General features: G+C 34.8%; 1 protein-coding gene across 1 annotated transcript in view; it reads right to left on the bottom strand.

Moving 5' to 3' along the window:
• GABBR2 (gamma-aminobutyric acid type B receptor subunit 2) overlaps positions 1–20,170 on the bottom strand; it is a 1,106,195-nt gene that overhangs the window by 17,268 nt on the left and 1,068,757 nt on the right. Inside the window, exon 17 of the mRNA XM_053714581.1 lies at positions 9,842–9,971. Within this exon, the coding sequence (XP_053570556.1) occupies positions 9,842–9,971 (130 nt within the window). The remainder of the gene's footprint in view (positions 1–9,841; positions 9,972–20,170) is intronic.

Raw genomic sequence — 20,170 nt, 5'->3', positions numbered from 1 at the left:
TACAAAGAAAATACTGTAACAGTATGAAGCAAATAGCTAAACTCAGGAACAGCAATGTTGTAATTGTCCTGCATGTATCTAAAAAACTATCCTCAGAAACCAGCCCTCTATATCAGTGTTTCCCAACCGCGGTCCTCAAGTACGCCCAACAGGCCTGTTTTTCATTATAGCTGAACCAGTGCACAGGTGAAGTAATCAGCTGATCACTACCCAACCTGCTCTCATCCATCAGCTGAGTATTTCACCTGTGCTCTAGTTCAGCTATAATGAAAACCAGGACTGTTGGGGGTACTTGAGGACTGTGGTTGGGAAACACTGCTCTATATGAAGAAAACAATTTGCTGTTCTCTGCATTGTCTTCCTTGCACTATGTTATATATCAGAATTTGTTTACTGTGTTTGTATTCTGGTGGATAGTAGATACTAACTAAAACACAACATTTTTATGAGGGATCAAATAAAATCGTATTGTTCACTTTGCAGACATTTACAGGGAGATGCTAGAATATGTACATCTGCATGTATTTATTAGTAAATGATTCCATGGTTTACCAATACCAAACAATTATGCTGCATCTTCAGTTCTGAAAGGCTTTTCAAAGGTATGTTTAAAGGGACATTAATCCCCAAAAAAATCTTTCATGATTCAGATAGAGAATACTATTTTCCAAACGTTTCCAATTTACTTCTATTATCAAATTTTCTTTGTTCTCATGTTATTCTTTGTTGAAGAGATATCTAGGTAGGTAGCGTGAACATGTCTGTAGCATTACATGATAGGAAATATTGCTGCCATCTAGTGCTCTTGCTAATGTATAAAATTTTTGCAAAACTGCGGCCATATTGTACTGTAGACACGTGCACACTCCTAAATAGAGTAGAAGTATATTGGAAAGTTGTTTAAAATTGTATGTTCTATCTAAATCAACAACAACAGAAAATAACAGATTGCAGGTAGTATACAGCAACTAATGATTCATTCATGTATTTTAACCTATGAAAAACCTAGGGCTAGATTACGAGTTGCGCGGTAAGGTAAAAAAGCAGCGTTAACAGGTCCTAACGCTGCTTTTTTACGCCCGCTGGTATTACGAGTCTTGCAGGTATAGGTGTACCGCACACTTGTTTGGCCTTACTGCAAACCTACTTACGTAAAGTTCGTAAACCCTTTTTGCTATGTGACTTCCATAGCGTCGGTATTACGAGTTTGTCCTGGGAGGCCAAAAAGTGACAGCCTATCCCGTCAAGATTCGTACCGCATTTTAAAGTCAGTAGTTAAGAGATTTACACTACAACACCGTAGCATAAAGCTCATAACTAAAGTGCTAAAAAGTACACAAACACCCATAAATTACTTATTAACCCCTAAACCGAGGCCCTCCCGCATCGTAAACACTAAAATAAAATGTTTAACCCCTAATCTGCCGCTCTGAGCATCGCCGCCACTAGAATAAGCATATTAACTCCTAAACCGCCGCACTCCCGCCTCGCAAACACTAGTTAAATAATATTAACCCCTAATCTGCCGCCCCTAACATCGCCCGCCACCTACATTATATTTATTAACCCCTAATCTGCTGCCCCCAACATTGCCGCCACCTACCTAATTTATTAACCCCTAATCTGCCGTCCCCAACTTATTCTTAATTTATTAACCCTTTAAACCTAAGTCTAACCCTAACACCCCCTAACAAATATAATTTAAATCTAAATAAAATTCCTATCATTAACTAAATTATTCCTATTTAAAAATAAATACTTACCTGTAAAAAAAACCCTAAGCTAGCTACAATATAACTAATAGTTACATTGTATCTATCTTAGGGTTTATTTTTATTTTACAGGCAAGTTTGTATTTATTTTAACTAGGTAGAATAGTTACTAAATAGTTATTAACTATTTACTAACTACCTAGCTAAAATAAATGCAAATTAACCTGTAAAATAAAACCTAACCTATGTTACAATAACACCTAAAACTACACTACAATTAAATCAATTCCCTACTTTAAATACAATTAAATACATTAAATTAGCTAAATCACAAAAAAACCCCACTAAATTACAGAAAATAAAAAACAAATTACAGATATTTAAACTAATTACACCTAATCTAATAGCCCTATCAAAATAAAAAAGCCCACCCAAAATAAAAAAAAACCTAGCCTAAACTAAACTACCAATAGCCCTTTTTTTACAGGTAAAATAGCTGATTTCTTTGGGGCAATGCCCCGCAAAAGGCCCTTTTAAGGGCTATTGGTAGTTTAGTTTAGGCTAGGGTTTTTTTTTTATTTTGGGTGTGCTTTTTTTATTTTGATAGGGCTATTAGATTAGGTGTAATGAGTTTAAAGATCTGTAATTTGTTTTTTATTTTCTATAATTTAGTTTTTTTTGTGATTTAGCTAATTTAATTTAATTTATTTAATTGTATTTAATGTAGGGAATTGATTTAACTGTAGTGTAGTGTTAGGTGTTATTGTAACATAGGTTAGGTTTTATATTGCAGGTCAATTTGTATTTATTTTAGCTAGGTAGTTAGTAAATAGTTAATAACTATTTAGTAACTATTCTACCTAGTTAAAATAAATACAAACTTGCCTGTAAAATAAAAATAAACCCTAAGATAGATACAATGTAACTATTAGTTATATTGTAGCTAGCTTAGGGTTTATTTTATAGGTAAGTATTTAGTTTTAAATAGGAATAATTTAGTTAATGATAGTAATTTTATTTAGATTTATTTAAATTATATTTAAGTTAGGGGGGGTTAGGGTTAGACTTAGGTTTAGGGGTTAATAAATTTAATATAGTGGTGGCGATGTTGGGGGCAGCATATTAGGGGTTAATAATTAACTAGTGTTTGCGAGGCTGGAGTACGGCGGTTTAGGGGTTAATATGTTTATTATAGTGGCAGCAACGTTTGGGGCGGCAGATTAGGAGTCAATAAGTGTAGGTAGGTTGCGGCGACATTGTGGGAGGGAGATTAGGGGTTAATAAATGTAATGTAGGTGTCGGCAATGTTGGGGGCAGCAGATTAGGGGTTCAATAGTATAATGTAGATGGCGTCGATGTCCAGAGCGGCAGATTAGGGGTTAATAAATATAATGTAGGTGTCGGCGATGTTAGGGGCAGCAGATTAGGGGTTAATAAGTAAGGTTAGGGGTGTTTAGACTCAGGGTTCATGTTAGGGTGTTAGGTGTAAACATAAAATGTGTTTCCTCATAGGAATCAGTTTTATGCTGCTTTATTGCAGGTGTTAGACTTTTTCTCAGCCGGCTCTCCCCTTGATGTCTATGGGGAAATCATGCATGAGCACGACCAGCTCACCGCTGACTTAAGCAGCGCTGGTATTGAAGTGCAGTGTGGAGCACAATTTTGCTCTACGCTCACTTCTTGTCTTTTAACGCCGGGTTTGTAAAAACCTGTAATACCAGAGCTGCAGGTAAGTGAGCGGTGAGAAAAAACTGCACGGTAGCACCGCACAGCTCATAACGCAAAACTCGTAATCTAGGCGCTAGTTTTTCCATTTCTTGATCCTATAAGATTATCTGTCCTGGAAGGTACGGTGGATAACACTAGGGAGGATGTGAACAAACTAAATGAATCAGGTTTACTGGGATGCACAGTGTGAAAAAGTAGAAATGAGATCACTAAATCCGTCTAAGTGATTTGACCATTTTAAGCTTTTACTCCCTTGTTCTTATCCCATTGCCTTTTATTGTATCTCATGTTTTTTTCATTTGATGAGCAACTCTGGGTTTTACACCATTATTTTATTGATGACTAAAGAACAGCTCATTTTCACTGCCATTAATTACACAGGTAAAATTCATGACATAGTGGTACATCAACATAATAATGAAAAAGGGACTGAACGATAGTTTTAATAAAAAAATATATTGTTATATTAGAAACATATATTTCTGTTATCAACAAAAAACCTAGTGTATGCTTTTGTGAGTTACAGAGAAAATTGTTTGTTGAAAAACTCAAAGAATGCATCACCTAAAGATCTTAAAGGGACTGAAACCCAAAATTTTTCTTTCGTGATTTTGAAGGAGCATGCAATTTTAAATAACTTTCTAATTTAAATCTATTATCTAATTTGCTTCATTTTCTTGATATTCTTTGCTGAAAAGCATATCTAGATAGGCTCAGTAGCTGCTGATTGGTGGCTGCACATAGATGCCTCGTGTGATTGGCTCACCCATGTGCATTGTAGGGTTGCACCGATACCCTTTTTTTAAGACCGAGTACAAGTACCAATACTTGTTTTCAAATACTCGCCGATACCAATTACCGATACTTTTTTTATGTCATGTGACAGTTTACCAAGCACAATACAGACTAATTATTTAAGATTCCTTCTTTATAATTATGAAGGACTGTAGCTCAAAATACATTATGAAATAATAAAACAGGTGTTATTTGTCACAAAGTTCACAGAACATGTTTAGAAATAAAAATATTACAATAAAATATATTAACAACAACAATAAATAACAAATATAAAATTGCAACCAACCAAAAGTGCCATACAGTAAAAATAGAACAGAATACTGTTTAATCATGGTGAACAACACTATGGGCTAGATTCCATTTGACTGGTAAGCTGTACCAATGCTCTCATTACACATCCTACTCCATTAAAGGCTATGGAGTTGGAAATGTGAACAGAGCATTGGTAAAGCTTACCAATCAAATCTAATCTAAATCTAGTCCTAAAATTGCAGGATGAGTGTTCATTGGGATTAACTTAATTTTTCCTATGAGTACTCTTCCTGCAATTATATAAGCTAAGATGTTCCTCAGAGTACAGTATGTTTTGAACATAATTGTGCAAGATGAGAACTAGCAGTATAAAAGGCAATCTAGCAATTAGAATATTTTTTCAATAGTTAGTGGCAAGTTCTTTTTAAGGAACAGAACAGAAGCATCTCTGCATGTTCAGCTATAAGTCTGTTTTTGCTATCAGTAAGGAGGTTCAACTTTCAACACTACTGCATGGGGCAGAAAGATATTTTTTGGCCATTTTATCCAGAGCTGAAAATCTCAGTTTATTAACTGCCCAGTACTTCAGGGGTTTGTCTGAACGCAGTACAGTGATCTCTCCTACAATAATACAAATAAGAGCAATTTGTATTGGCAGAACAGTAGTAAACAATTTTTAGTTTAGTCTCCACTCCAGCTTTAAATGAAATGGGAACATGCAGTTTGAAAAAAACACCACAAGATAGCATATGGGTAGTAAGTGGAGGTATCGGTTTAAGTATCTGTGCATTTGCACGAGTACAAGTACTCATGCAAGTACTTGGTATCGGTACCGATACCGATACTAGTATCAGTATCGGTGCAACCCTAGTGCATTGCTATTTCTTTAACAAAGAATATCTAAATAATGAAGCAAATTAGATAATAGAAGTAAATTGGAATGTTGTTTAAAATGGTATTCTTTATCTGAATCATGTAAGAAACATTTTGGGTTTAATGTCCCTTTAAGTTCTTAAAGTCTTTGAAGAAATATTTTCCCTCCCCAGTAGTAAGGTACAAAAGAAAAATTCAATCTGTTTCAGTGTAGGACTCCTTGTACCTGTATAATAAAATGTTCTCGTTTTATTAGGCTGCAAATGACTGAGGCTTATACTTAAAGAGAAATGATTTATAAATGGGTAATATGTCAGCAAATAAACACTTTATAGGAAATCTGGAGCAAAAAAGGGAAAGAATACACTTGAAAGCACTCACAGGTCACTTATTGTGTGATATCAATATGGAGAGATCAAAAAATGAAATCCAAGATTAGAGGAGACATAAACTTAACTATAATTAAAATTTAACTTTTATTGGGGTTCGAAAATAAAATAGGAAAAAACTTTAAAAACACACTTATGTACCGATTGTAGTCTATTTGGCTTATCGTGTCACTGTACAGAATACCTAAAATTCTTCTGCAAATACTCCTATGTATAATTAGGGTTGCAGTTAATTAACCTACTTGTGTACCGCTATTCGTTGCTGTCAGTGTGTAGTATATTTATATATACCTTAGATAGAGTATGACCGATTTCGGTTAAGTTAGATATATTACCAATTTTTAACCATCTACAGAAAAAGAGCAGTTTTTGAGTATAATCTTTCTTCGCTCAGTTATCTGAGAGGTTAATTATATCTCTATTTCCACATATGTATGTGTTTCAGTCTGAGTATTTAGTAATGATACAGTGTCTCGAATCCACTGTTATGTAATAGTAATTCACAAAACTTTTTGTTTATTAGCGTGTGCTGATGTCACACCCTCAAGCATATCAGGAGTTAACTATGTCTCTGTTGCCACACGTTCACGTATTTCAGTCAAATTATTAAGTAAAGATACAGTGTCTCAAATACACTGTTAAGTACTATTAATTCACAAGACTGTTTGTGTATTAACGTGTGCTGGTGTCACACTTTCATGCATATCACGATCTCAATATTTCTCATCAGAGCAGATGAGAAATATTGAGATCGTGATATGCATGAAAGTGTGACACCAGCACACGTTAATACACAAACAGTCTTGTGAATTAATAGTACTTAACAGTGTATTTGAGACACTGTATCTTTACTTAATAATTTGACTGAAATACGTGAACGTGTGGCAACAGAGACATAGTTAACTCCTGATATGCTTGAGGGTGTGACATCAGCACACGCTAATAAACAAAAAGTTTTGTGAATTACTATTACATAACAGTGGATTCGAGACACTGTATCATTACTAAATACTCAGACTGAAACACATACATATGTGGAAATAGAGATATAATTAACCTCTCAGATAACTGAGCGAAGAAAGATTATACTCAAAAACTGCTCTTTTTCTGTAGATGGTTAAAAATTGGTAATATATCTAACTTAACCGAAATCGGTCATACTCTATCTAAGGTATATATAAATATACTACACACTGACAGCAACGAATAGCGGTACACAAGTAGGTTAATTAACTGCAACCCTAATTATACATAGGAGTATTTGCAGAAGAATTTTAGGTATTCTGTACAGTGACACGATAAGCCAAATAGACTACAATCGGTACATAAGTGTGTTTTTAAAGTTTTTTCCTATTTTATTTTCGAACCCCAATAAAAGTTAAATTTTAATTATAGTTAAGTTTATGTCTCCTCTAATCTTGGATTTCATTTTTTGATCTCTCCATATTGATATCACACAATAAGTGACCTGTGAGTGCTTTCAAGTGTATTCTTTCCCTTTTTTGCTCCAGAAATCAATATTATACACATAGCACCAAATCTAGCCATTCAGTTGGCTGAGAACATAAAAGGCCTCACAAATTGGCCAGACATTAAATAAATCAGGTCCTATATATATCTGTAGTGCCATTGGTAACTTTTTTTCACAAACTTTATAGGAAATTTCTGCATACAAAATAATTATTTTAAAAGTAACACTTATGGTAAAGAGCCATAAGATTTCTTAAATATGTTTATATTCTTTCCTTTGCTGTTGGCAGTTAGAGACATACAGTATATAAATCATCTGTGCCACTGATCAACCAATCACTGTGCAGACTGTTGTAGCTTTACACTGCACTCTTTCTTGCCTAACCATAGGCCCAAACTACACATTCAATTTATGGCTCTTTTAGTGTTATAACTACCCTTTTTGAATTATTTAATACAAAATAAGAAAGAATAAAAGGTTTCAGGATAGTAATGCTGCTCTTTCAAGAAACAATAGAAGCAAACACGGCAAAGCTATCTATCCATCTTATCTATCTATCTATCTATCTATCTATCTATCTATCTATCTATCTATCTATTATCTATCTATCCATTTTTCTATTATCATCTATCTATCTATCTATCTATCTATCTATCTATCTTTCCATCCATTTTTCTATTATCATCTATCTACTATCTATTACTCTATCATCTATCTATCTATCTATCTATCTATCTATCTACCTATCTATTATTTATCTATCATATATATATATATATCATCTATCTACCTATTATTTATCTATCATCTATTGATTATCTATTTTATCCAATCAATCTATACATCTATGCAGCACCATCTTTTCTTGTAATGAGAAAATAATTCAAATACTATCTTTTTTGTGTTGCATAGTAAAAACAAAAGTATGATGGTGACTTGATGGATTAGATTGCCCTTGTTATGTTAATCTCATCACAACCTAATTCTTTGAATACACAAATATCTTTGACATAAATCAGCTTTTCAAGTAATATTGTATGGGGAATTATTTAATGTTAGGACATTTACCTGATAACTCTCAACTCCTTAAATCCACCCCCAAAGCCATTTATCTTAATTAAGTCCCATCCACCAGAGTCCCCTGGCTGCAGCATCTCCGATCTACTCAGACTGCTCAATCACCAATCTACCCAACATGTTAACTTCTGGCAACCTGGAATTTGTCAAATATTTTATGATCCTTGTGCTATGATCTCCATTTCTAAAGCGTCTCTCGTTTTTTATCTCTCACTGCAAGCACCCCACTTGTCTCCACCCTCTGTGAAACCCTCATCACAATTACCTTCCACCCAAATGATCTTCCTAACACCCTTTAAGAAGGGATCCTCTACGAAAAAGGGATCCCACATCAAAGGAACCCTCTACATCTAGCAAAAAACCCTAAGTGGTTCACCCGTACATAGGTTTCTTCCTTAATCCTTGGTCAATTACTGTGTTTTGTATTCATTCCTCCTTGAAGCCAATGCTACCACCCTAAAACATGATGCTCTCCTATTTCAATGGATGACCTTCTGACCAGTGTCTCTTGCAGTAATCATCCTTATTAATCAAAGGCAAATTAACAAAGCAGTATTAAAAGAATGATATAAGTATTACAATTAAGCCAATTGAGTGGGTGCTAAGATATGATGCCACTCTATTATAAATATCTTTATTAGAAAAAAATAGTAAAAAAAAAACATTTACAGTGTCATTACATGCTAAGTAGAGTAAATGTACACAGAAACATAAAGACAAAATGCCATCTATACAAAGAATACAAAAATGCCAGCATAAATTACATACACAGAATATACAAATATAATAGCAAGAGAGGTACTTGTCAGCAGTCAAGCAAAGAGACTAACAGCCCCCCTACGGAACACCCTGTTATCTTAAGCTAATGTAGACCAGTGTTAACCATATTATATTTCAATGTAAAATTGTTTAACTCCCCATTGTCTCTTAGGCTCAGAACAACCTAAAAGTCATATTATGTACAGGTAATTACCATTTTATTTCAATTCCCTACTTTCTAGAATTATATTGTAACCTTCATTTCAAACGGGGGAATCCCTTCATTAGAGACAATTATATCTTGTTATAGTAAATAGCATAGGGACATATGGGAGTACATATGGTTTATATTTCAAAAGTATGACTTCTCTACCTATAAATTAATGATCTTATGACCTTCTATGTAAGGCACAAAGATCCAGGGACCTCACAACAACCTCATTATTCCCTGGTGCTTAGTGATCACTCTTCATGACAATTAAATTCAAGACCCTCTAGACAAAGAAGTCTTAACTAGAGATTTTTAAATCCAAGTTAGGTTTTAGTTTCCTAAATCCGCTTTAGATTTGTACTCATCTTTACCCTTTAGAAGCCAATATAGACAAAATGGTATTTTTTTTTATAAATGCTCAAAATCTAAAAAGTCTGGTACTGATTAAGCTTAAATTAATTAATAATTATGTTTTACTGTTTTATTCTATTATTATTAACTACAAAAATAGTATTTGTGATGAGAAAAGCTCTTACAAAGTACCATAACAGATGGACAATTTCAGTCTTACCTTTGTTGTCTGTAAAGTTTCGTATACTGAGAATATCATTCAGATCCTGGTAGTGGTTCTGTTTAATGTATGTGGTTTTCTCAGGAGTATCTTGAAGTTGCATTGTAACCTCTTCAAGATCTTTGTCTAGCTGTAAAACACAATAACAGTATTTCAGTTGTATGTATATTACAAACAGGTTATCTTATGTGCACAGTTTGTATTTTGTTTAATATGATACCTACATTATTTGAACATAAATGCTACTATGAATATATTCAGTTGCGTTAAAGGGACAGTCAAGTCCAAAATAAGCTTTCATGATTCAAATAGGGCATGTCATTTTAAACAACTTTCCAATTTATTTTTATCACCAATTTTGCTTTGTTCTCTTGGTATTCTTAGTTGAAAGCTAAACCTAAGTAGGCTCATATGCTAATTTCTTAGACCTTGAAGGCCACCTCTTATCTGAAAGCATTTTGACAGTTTTTCCCCACTAGAGGGCATTAGTTCATGTGTGTCATATAGACAACATTAAGCTCACGCATGTGAAGTTACCTAGGAGTAAGCACTGATTGGCTAAAATACAGGTCTGTCAAAATAACTGAAATAAGAGGGCAGTTTGCAGAGGCTTAGATACAAGGTAATCACAGAGGTAAAAAGTGTATTATTAAAACAGTGTTGGTTATGCAAAACTGGGGAATGGGTAATAATAGAATTATCTATCTTTTTAAACAACACAAATTCTGGTGTTGACTGTCCCTTTAAGTAAAGGAATTTCTTAATACAACACTACTGCAAATGGCAATTTGTGCTTTATTTCATAAAAATTATGACAGCATCGCTAAGATGAATAGGCCTAGGATAGTTTGGATAGGTTTCAATTCTTTGACAATAAAATACTGTAGTCATTTTAAAAGATGGTTGTGTACTGTATTAATCATTAAACACATACAAATGAATAAGGACAACAATAAAATAATAATAAAAAAAAGTTCAAAGTGAAATACATATTATTCATTATACCTCCTGGTCATCATAAGAAAAGAAAAAAGAAATAAAATAAAATAAAGTACATTACAGCACTGGTTCCTGTAACAAATTGTAATATAATATATATCTGTATAATGTACACTAGCTAAAAGCTGAAGCTAACATATGACTACCAATTTAATTTTATTTAAAAAAAAGAAGAAAATATGTGCGAGATGTGACTGAGGACTAAGCAAATACGTTTAAAAAGAGGTTGGATGGATTAAAGAGAGAGTCTATTCTAAAAACGTTATTGTTTAAAAAGATAGATAATCCTTTTTATTTCCCATTCCCCTGCTTTGCACAACCAGCACTGTTATATTATATCCTCCTACCTCCACCTCACAAAATTATAAAGTATCCCATTCACTATATGGCCAAACAAAAATGATGTCCAAATTAATATTTTTTATGTTACTTACTCTTGCAAATGATGTAGAGTCTAACCCTGGTCCCCCAACAAATTCCATTCCTAGCCTTCCAGCTAAAAAAGGCCTCTCCTTTGTGCACTGTAATATCCGCAGCTTACTACCAAAAATTGATGCACTGCAAGCATGGTATTCACATTACAAGCCCAAAATCATTGTGATCTCTGAATCGTGGCTAACTGCAAAAATACCTGACTCTGCCATTGCAATACATGGGTATTAATGCCATAGAAATGACAGAGCAAAAAGACATTGTAATTTATGTTGACAATTCTATAAAGTACACCCCCTTCCAAAAATGTAGCTCTCCTGCCACCTTTGATTTCCTTTCTGGCACAATTGAGATCCCGTGCAGTAGATCAATCATTGTTGCAGTAATCTACCGCCCACCTAGCTCCCCTGTGCATTACCTTTCTGACATAGCACATCTCCTTAGTGAAACCATAGCTCAAAACCCAAAAAGTGAAATTTTGGTCTTTGGAGATTTTAATATTGATTGGCTAAATCCTAAAAATAATAGTTCTTGCTCGCTGTTTAAGACTTTGCAGCTAATGCAAATAATCTCCTCCCCAACTCGCATAAACATTAAAAGCCATAACCACACCCTGCTCGATTGGATTCTCTCCACCACTTCTGACCGAATCCAGGAGGTAGGTGTTCTTCCTGACAGTTTCAGTGACCACTGCTTAGTGTACTGCGTGCGCAAAATAAAGGCTACTAAATCCTCTCCCAAGGTTAAAATCCCCAGGTTCTTCAAAAAATGTAATCTTCAATTATTTCTAAATGACATCAAGAACCTCCCCTGGCACAGATTAAACCTAATCCCAGATATAGACTCTGCAGTTGAATTCTTTCAGCCAAACTCCTACAAGTTTGGAATTTGCATGCCCCACTGCGTAAGGTGAGAGTAAAAGGAGCATATATGAATTGGATCACAGCTGACCTCATTCAAATGTACCAGTTTCGGGATACATTGTGGTCAAAGTTCAAGCATACTGGCTCAATTAACGATCACTGTGTATATAGACAATGGCGAAATATATGCACTAAACAAACAAAATTGGCCAAGGCCCAATATTTCTGTGAAAATCTGAACAATAGCATATGAAACCCTAGAAAGTTTTGGAAAGTCATAAATATCTTACACACTCCCCCAATCCACTCCCAACCCTCCACTGTCAAAGTGGACAACCAAACGCTGCAACTTCCCTGCAAAGACCCAAAATAGAGAAGTTCAATTTTAGACCTGTACCCATCAATGTCATTAAGAAACACCTTAATAATCTAAAAATGAAAAACCTGTCTGGACCTGATCAAATCCCAGCAATGCTGTTGAAGCTCATTGCGCCGGCAAATTGCTAAACCTGTCACAACCCTAATTAATGAATCCTTGGTGTCTGGATATATACCCAAACTTTGGAAGACTGCAAGAGTAGTGCCTATCCATAAAAGTGGTGAGATAACCTTGGTTTCTAACTATCGCCCAATATCATTGCTCCCAGTATTGCCAAAAATGTTAGAAAAATGCCTCCATAGTCCATACGCAACTATGTGAGTATTACCAACAATCTAACTATCTAACCCCTGATCAATTAGGTTTTTGCCCGAATCACTCCACTACAACTGCCCTCCTAAAAGTTTGCAGCGACATCCAAAATGGCATGGAACAAGGAGACCTAACTGGAGCAATTTTCCTTGATTTTGCAAAGGCCTTTGACACAGTAGACCACAACATACTACTGCTCAAACTAAAAAACTCAGGTACTTGTGATCGTCCGTTAAACTGGTTTCCATCATATGTATGGTCACGTGTGGTGTTCCCCAAGGTTTCATTCTCGGCCACCTACTATTCACATAATTTATAAATGATCTTCCAAATGTCTGCAAATCCTCAACTGTACACATGTACGCAGACAACACGGTAATCTATGCAAGCAAATCCGATCTGCCGCAGCTTGAAGCAGTGCTCCAAGACCAGTTCACAGAAGTAGAAAAGTGGATCTGAAAAAACAAACTCTTCCTAAACACTGACAAAACTGTCACAATGATCTTTGGAACAGTACCAAAATTACACAAACTACAAAATGCCCATCTACGCATCAAAATCAAATTGCACACTGACCACAGTCCACTCTTTCAGATACTTGGGTATGTTGTTAGACCCCAATCTATCTTTTGTCCTCCACATAGAAAATCTTGCTTCTAAACTCTATCCAAAACTAGGTGCCCTGTACAGAAACAAATCCTGCCTAAGCCATATAGTAAAGGAAAAGATTGTACTGCAAATGCTGATGCCTATCATTGATTATGGGGATGTAGTATATGCACCTGCACCGCAAACTCACCTTAATAAACATAAAGGGACAGTCTAGTCAAAATTAAACTTTCATGATTCAGATAGGACATGCAATTTAGAACCACTTTCCAATTTACTTTTATCCTTAAATTTGCATTGTTCCCTTGGTGGTATTGTTGAAAAGCTAAACCTAGGTAGGCTCAAACTGATTTCTAAACCATTGAAAACCGCCTCTTAGCTCAGAGCATTTTGAAAGTTTTTTACAGTTAGACAGTACTAGTTCATGTGTGTCATATAGATAACATTGTGTTCACTCCCATGGAGTTATTTAAGAGTCTGCACTGATTGGCTAAACTGCAAGTCTGTCAAAAGCACTGAGATAAGGGAGTAGTTTGCAGAGGTTTAGATACAAGGTAATCACGGAGGTAAAAATTGTATTAATATAACTGTGTTGGTTATGCAAAATCGGAGAATGGGTAATAAAAGGATTATCTATCTTTTTAAACAATAAAAATTCTGGTGTAGACTGTCCCTTTAATACATTGTATAACTCATTCTGCCGCTTTGTGCTACAATGTAACTACAGGGCCCACCATTGTGACATGCTAAAAGAACTAAACTGGCTGACGCTGGAATCCAGACGCACCCTCCATCTTTCCAGCCTTGTGTTTAAGAGCCTTTCTGGGAAGCTCCCACCCTACCTGAGCAGAATGCTCTCCCCGGCTATTCTCACCTCCTATAACCTCCGATCCAATAACAGCACATTATTTAGCTTGCCTCAATACAAAAAGAAAGCAGCTCTGTCCTTTTCCTACAGAGCATCACAATTATGGAACAACCTCCTGCACACTTTCAAACCTTCCCCATGCCTAAAATCCTTTAAGAGATCCCTCTCTACATATCTAAAAACAGAATGCACCTGTAATTGTTAATTATATATTTCCTACCTGTTCTATGTTAAATTTTGCATATATTATATATTAATATTGTTTTTTTGTATTTTATTGTATCCTATTGTATCAAAGCAATGTTTCGTGGACCCAGGACATACTTGAAAACAAGAGAAATCTCAATGTATCATTCCTGGTAAAATATTTTATAAATAAAATAATAATAATAAATATTAATATACTTTTTACCTATGTGATCACAAGGCTATTTATTTATTATCTATTGACTTGCATTTTAGCCACTTAGTGCAGTGGCATGCACAACTCACGGGACAGAATACAATGTTATCTATATGTCCCACATGGATTAGTCTCTTGTTGTGAAAAGCTAATAAAAGAGCATGTGATAAGAGGCTGTCTGTAGTGGCTTAGAAACAGGCAGAAATTTAGAGCTTTACATGTTATAAAGTATATTAATATAACAATGTTGGTTGTGCAAAGCTGGGGAATGGGTAGTAAAGGCTTTATCTATCTTTTTAAACAATAACATTTTTGGTGTAGACTGTCCCTTTAAGGCAAATAGTAACTGATTCCTAACAGCCAAGCCACAGAAAAATAAAGAAAAAAAACAAATAATCTGCCTATTGTGAGAAGATGATTAATGAAGTAATGTATCTGTCATAAAAAAAATTGTCAAATATTTTCACATAAAGTCAGGGATCACAGGACTTGAAAAATGTATTGAACTGAATGGACTTATAGTTTAAAATATTGCTCAGTGAGCATAATAGCCATCTTGCTTGCTAGCTTACTTGTTCAGCAAGAGCATATGCATTCAAACAGAGCATATATATATTTTAGAAACTAAACAATATACAAACTTGCTCAAATCACAATCCAATAAAAATAGAAACACACAAAAAATGTGATAGTGCACAAACGGATATATTCAAAAAGTCCCAAAGGAGGCAACTGTTGTAGATCGTTCCAGAAAAACCTCAGGGGAAAAGAAGGAAAAAACACATATAGCGAAGTCCTGCTGATAATAAACAGCTCATAAAGAGACAGAAAGGTTACTCACATACTCTAGAGTTTCAAAATCAAGCTCTAGATTTTCAGGCACAGGAAGACTCCAAGTAGGAGACAAAGGCAAATATTGAGGTCCCAAATGGGTTAAAACTCTGCATGGAAGGACTCAGAAGTGGATAAAATATAGAAATTTATTGTAAAATAAGTGAGGTCACAAGGCATACAAACGAGACTGTCCAAAGCAAACAACCACTGCAAACAAAGACCGTGTTTTCACAATCTCTAATGAATGCCATTATCGGTTCAGTATGGTACAAAACTCAGCCTCTCATGTGACGCCACCACGCTCCGATGTCCGTTTTCGCCAATCATAGCTTGGCAAATCCCGCTCGAGCACCAACTGTGCTCGACTTCGGCTTTTTGAGTGCATTGGGTACCACGCATATTACAAGTTGAAAGTAAAAAGTAATCGCTTGTCTGAAACTCGAACGTATTTTCTCAAGTGCGCTTACCGACATAAAATATAAATATTTCACATTCCAATGTTCTTCACATAGCAGAATATGTTCTATTTATTCTTAGATATTTCTTTATATATGTGTTGTTTTTTGGTAAAATATATATCTATACCTTATATAGATTATTATATATAGGTATAGATATATATAGGAATATCTTTTTATAAATATATTCTATGTGAAGAATATTGGAATGTGAGATATTTATTGTAAATACTTAATCAAACACTGTATTAAATGTGAATATTGGATTAATATGTTTTTCATGTTTTAAGCTACTTGACTGCAAAGGACTCCAGTCCACTTTTATATATATATATATATATATATATATATATATATATATATATATATATATATATATATATATATATATATATATATATATATATATATATATATATATATATATATAATGTCTATATATGTATACTACATATATGTGTAAATACATATATACACATATAAATACATATGTACACACACACACACACACATATATATATATATATACACACAGTACATACATACAGTATATATACACACATACATATACATATTTAGACATGTGTATGCATATATCTCTATGTTAAAGCTCTTTTTTTTTCTAACCCTGAAGCCTCATCTCTTTGAATTCTTATAATGTTTTATTGCAATATTTTTTTTATAATGTGTATTAGATGGTGTTACTATGAGTGTAACTGTACTTTTGATGTATTTTGTGCAACTTTTATTTGAGCATAACAGTTAACTAGAACTGTAAAACTTGTTGCACATTAAATTCAATTGCGCTTAAGAGAAGGCGTCTACTTTCAACTTGTAATATGCGTGCTACTTCCCATGAGCGCAAAAAACAGCGACAAACCCCTTATCGCTTGCGCACAAGAGTTTCCTTACCATATTTGTAATCTTGTTCCTATTTATATATTAGGGTTTAAGCCTGTGTTTTAATTACAGAAAGGTGTAGAGCCCTGAAAAAATTCTGTATTTGTACCTACTTATATTTACTCTCACTGCGTTTTCGAAACCTTAGAGGGTGGATAAAAAAAACAAACAAAAATAAAAATGTTTTCCTTGGGGTAGATTAGTGTTTAAATTAATAGGTTACTAAGCATGGGTGTGACATCATTGTTTACTACCTGTGCATGGGGCATTCTGATTAACTTTCATGCTGTCATACATATATATCTGAAAGAAACTCTGCAATTCTCTTAAAATGTGTCCAATTCCAAATATGTACTGAATGAAGAACACTTTCTGAGGAACTTGCTCCTACTAAGTATATTCAAAAGATAACAGTACATACATATATAAGTCTGTGATTGGCTGATAGCTGTCACATGATAAAGGGGAAAGGGAAATAAAGAAAACTTTGAAATTTAGCATACACTGTTGGCATTTAACATTGCACAAGCATTTCTAGTGAAATACTTGTTCAATGCTGCCCCCTGCACATTCGGAGCCAATTGGCCGCTTGCAGGGGGTGTCAATCATCCCGATCGTATCTGATCAAGATGATTGATGTCCGTCACCTCAGAGGTGGCAGATAAGTTAAGGAGCAGCGGTCTTAGACTGCTGTTTCTTAACGTTTGTTTCCGGTGAGCCTGAAGGCTCGCGCAGAAACAGCTGCATTTGCAGCTTAATAAATCGGCCCCTAGGTTTCCTTAAAAATCATCTAAAATGTTAAGTTTAATCCAACTTTATAACTAAATAAATGGAGTTGCCTTGATGGTCTAAAAAAAGTTAGGAATATCTGAGGAAGAATTGGACAGGCAATTGGTACGTTCAGTGAAGTTGTAAACCAAGACCATAAACGTTTTGTAAGAGGAAGGGTTATCTGTAACTTGAAACAGAGGAATCATGGAAATGGGATAATTCTTATTACCTTGCAGAGGCCATCTGCCCTAGGTTTTCCAAGTAAAACCCCCCAACTAAATAGCTGTCTATCTGATGGCAGCAGCTATCTCATACCCATTCAACTCTTGGCACATAGAACAAGTTCTACTGTGAAGGATGCAGCTATTCCTTACACCGGCTTAATAGAGACTCTCTTTGTATGTTACACGGACATCACGGATTTGCAGACGCTGTAAGTTTCCCCTGAGAATCACGTTACTGACCTGGTTTCGGATATCGTGTGGAACAGAACTCAGAGGGACGTTAGACCAATCAGAGTCGTCTGTGCAGCAGATGCAATGGGGATAAGTTACATGTGTAAACCATACACATTGTATCAATTGCTGTTTTTAATTTTTTATTTTGTAAGTTGCCACTTGTCGTGTGTGTGTGTAAGTATTAAAGAAGTATTACTCTGCATTTGAGTTTGCGCTCCTCTCCTTTCTTTCTTTTTAGAATTACTATTTTTCGAGGTCTGGGGACTCACCTTTGAAAGAGGAGCAGCTGGACTCTTATGTATTCTTGATTTGTGTATATATATATATGGTTAAATATACGGACTATTTATCCTGAAGACTGTATGTATTACAACATAAGATTTCCCTATTTATCTTAATTATTGTGGTTATTACTAACTAAGCTGTTTCATGCATGAATTTGGTTTGTGAAAAATATATATACCCTGAGTTATAGGATTAGCGCTACTTGGTGTACTCTTGCTACACCTGTTTGTTTTGTGCAGTTATTACAAAAACACCTTCACAATAATCTCTTTATAAAAACAGCCCACATTAACTTAAGCAAAAGAAGAAAAATTAAAAAGAGTATAAAAGAAGTAAAAGCAATATAAAAAATAGATGAGGTTAAGAGGATATTCTTCACACTGGCAAGAGTCTTTATGAATTCCATTCGGCCTAATTGTAGTGGAAAAATCCAAACTAAACCTCTAGAATATCCCAGAATGCCCAATGCTTATTCTGTGAGATAGCAGAGACATCATTCTTTCAATCCAATAAGACTATTTTACCATAACTAAAGAGACATAGAAATATCTTAGCATAAACATTTATGTAAATCATTTTGAGAGCGTGTTTCAGAGGTTTTGCGGTTGTAATTATTGTTTTTCCCCATTGCTAGCGGTTCATGTTTGATGTAGGAGTTATCACGTACTGGATACCTCATGCAACTATATATGTAAATGGAAGGAAGTGATGCTCAAAGATTTCAAACATGATCTCATCTTTACAGTGAGGCCCGTTTGAAACTTTCCAAGTGTCCCTGAATCTATCTCAATAAGTTTAAAGGTACACAAAACACTTTGAGATGGTAATATAAAATTATAAACTGTATATACAGTATGTGTATATATATATATATATACACTGTATATAGATATATAAATAAAACAACTCTGCAATATACTTTCATTATTTATTTTTTTCCCCTTTTCCCGTAATTCTATTTTGAAATTATAAGCTTTTTGGTTACTATTAGAAATAGAAGTGCAGAATAATGTTACATTCTACACAGTCATTCAGGTCAATTTATCATATGCCGGGCTACAGCGATTCATATCCGCCCAACATTGCTAAATGCTGTCGGCATTTAACATTGCACAAGCATTTCTTGTGAAATGCTTGTGCAATGCACCCCCTGCACATTCGTGGCCAATCGGCCGCTAGCAGGGGGTGTCAATCATCCTGATCGTATCAGAATGATTGTAGTCCGCCAAATAAAAGGTGGCGGACAAGTTAAGACGTAGCGGTCGTACGACCGCTGCTTCTTAACCTATGTTTCCAGCGAGCCGGAAACTACAAGCATAGAAAGCAGCGTTCACTGCTTATTAAATCTACCCCATTAGCTGCACAATCTAGTGACCTATTTATAACTGTCCTTAATTGGTCACAGCAGAGAAGGCAACCTAAGTTACAACATGGCAGCTCCCATTGTTTTATAGGCATTAAAAACTTATTTTGTCAATATTTAAAAAACTAATGAAACTTTAAAAACAATACATCTACCTGTTATTCTCAGACTAATCTTGTCTTGGAATGCATTATTCCATCTAGCATTTATTAACGGCTAGATTTAGAGTTTTGTCGGTAAGGACCCGCGTAGCTAACGCCGGCTTTTTTCTGGCCGCACCATAAAAATAACTCTGGTATTGAGAGTCCACATAAAGGCTGCGTTAGGCTCCAAAAAAGGAGCGTAGAGCATATTTAACGCAGCTTCAATTCTCGATACCAGAGTTGCTTACGCAA

This window comes from Bombina bombina, chromosome 5 (assembly GCF_027579735.1).
Source record: "Bombina bombina isolate aBomBom1 chromosome 5, aBomBom1.pri, whole genome shotgun sequence".
Lineage (NCBI taxonomy): Eukaryota > Metazoa > Chordata > Amphibia > Anura > Bombinatoridae > Bombina > Bombina bombina.
This window is presented reverse-complemented; position numbering and strand designations above follow the sequence as displayed.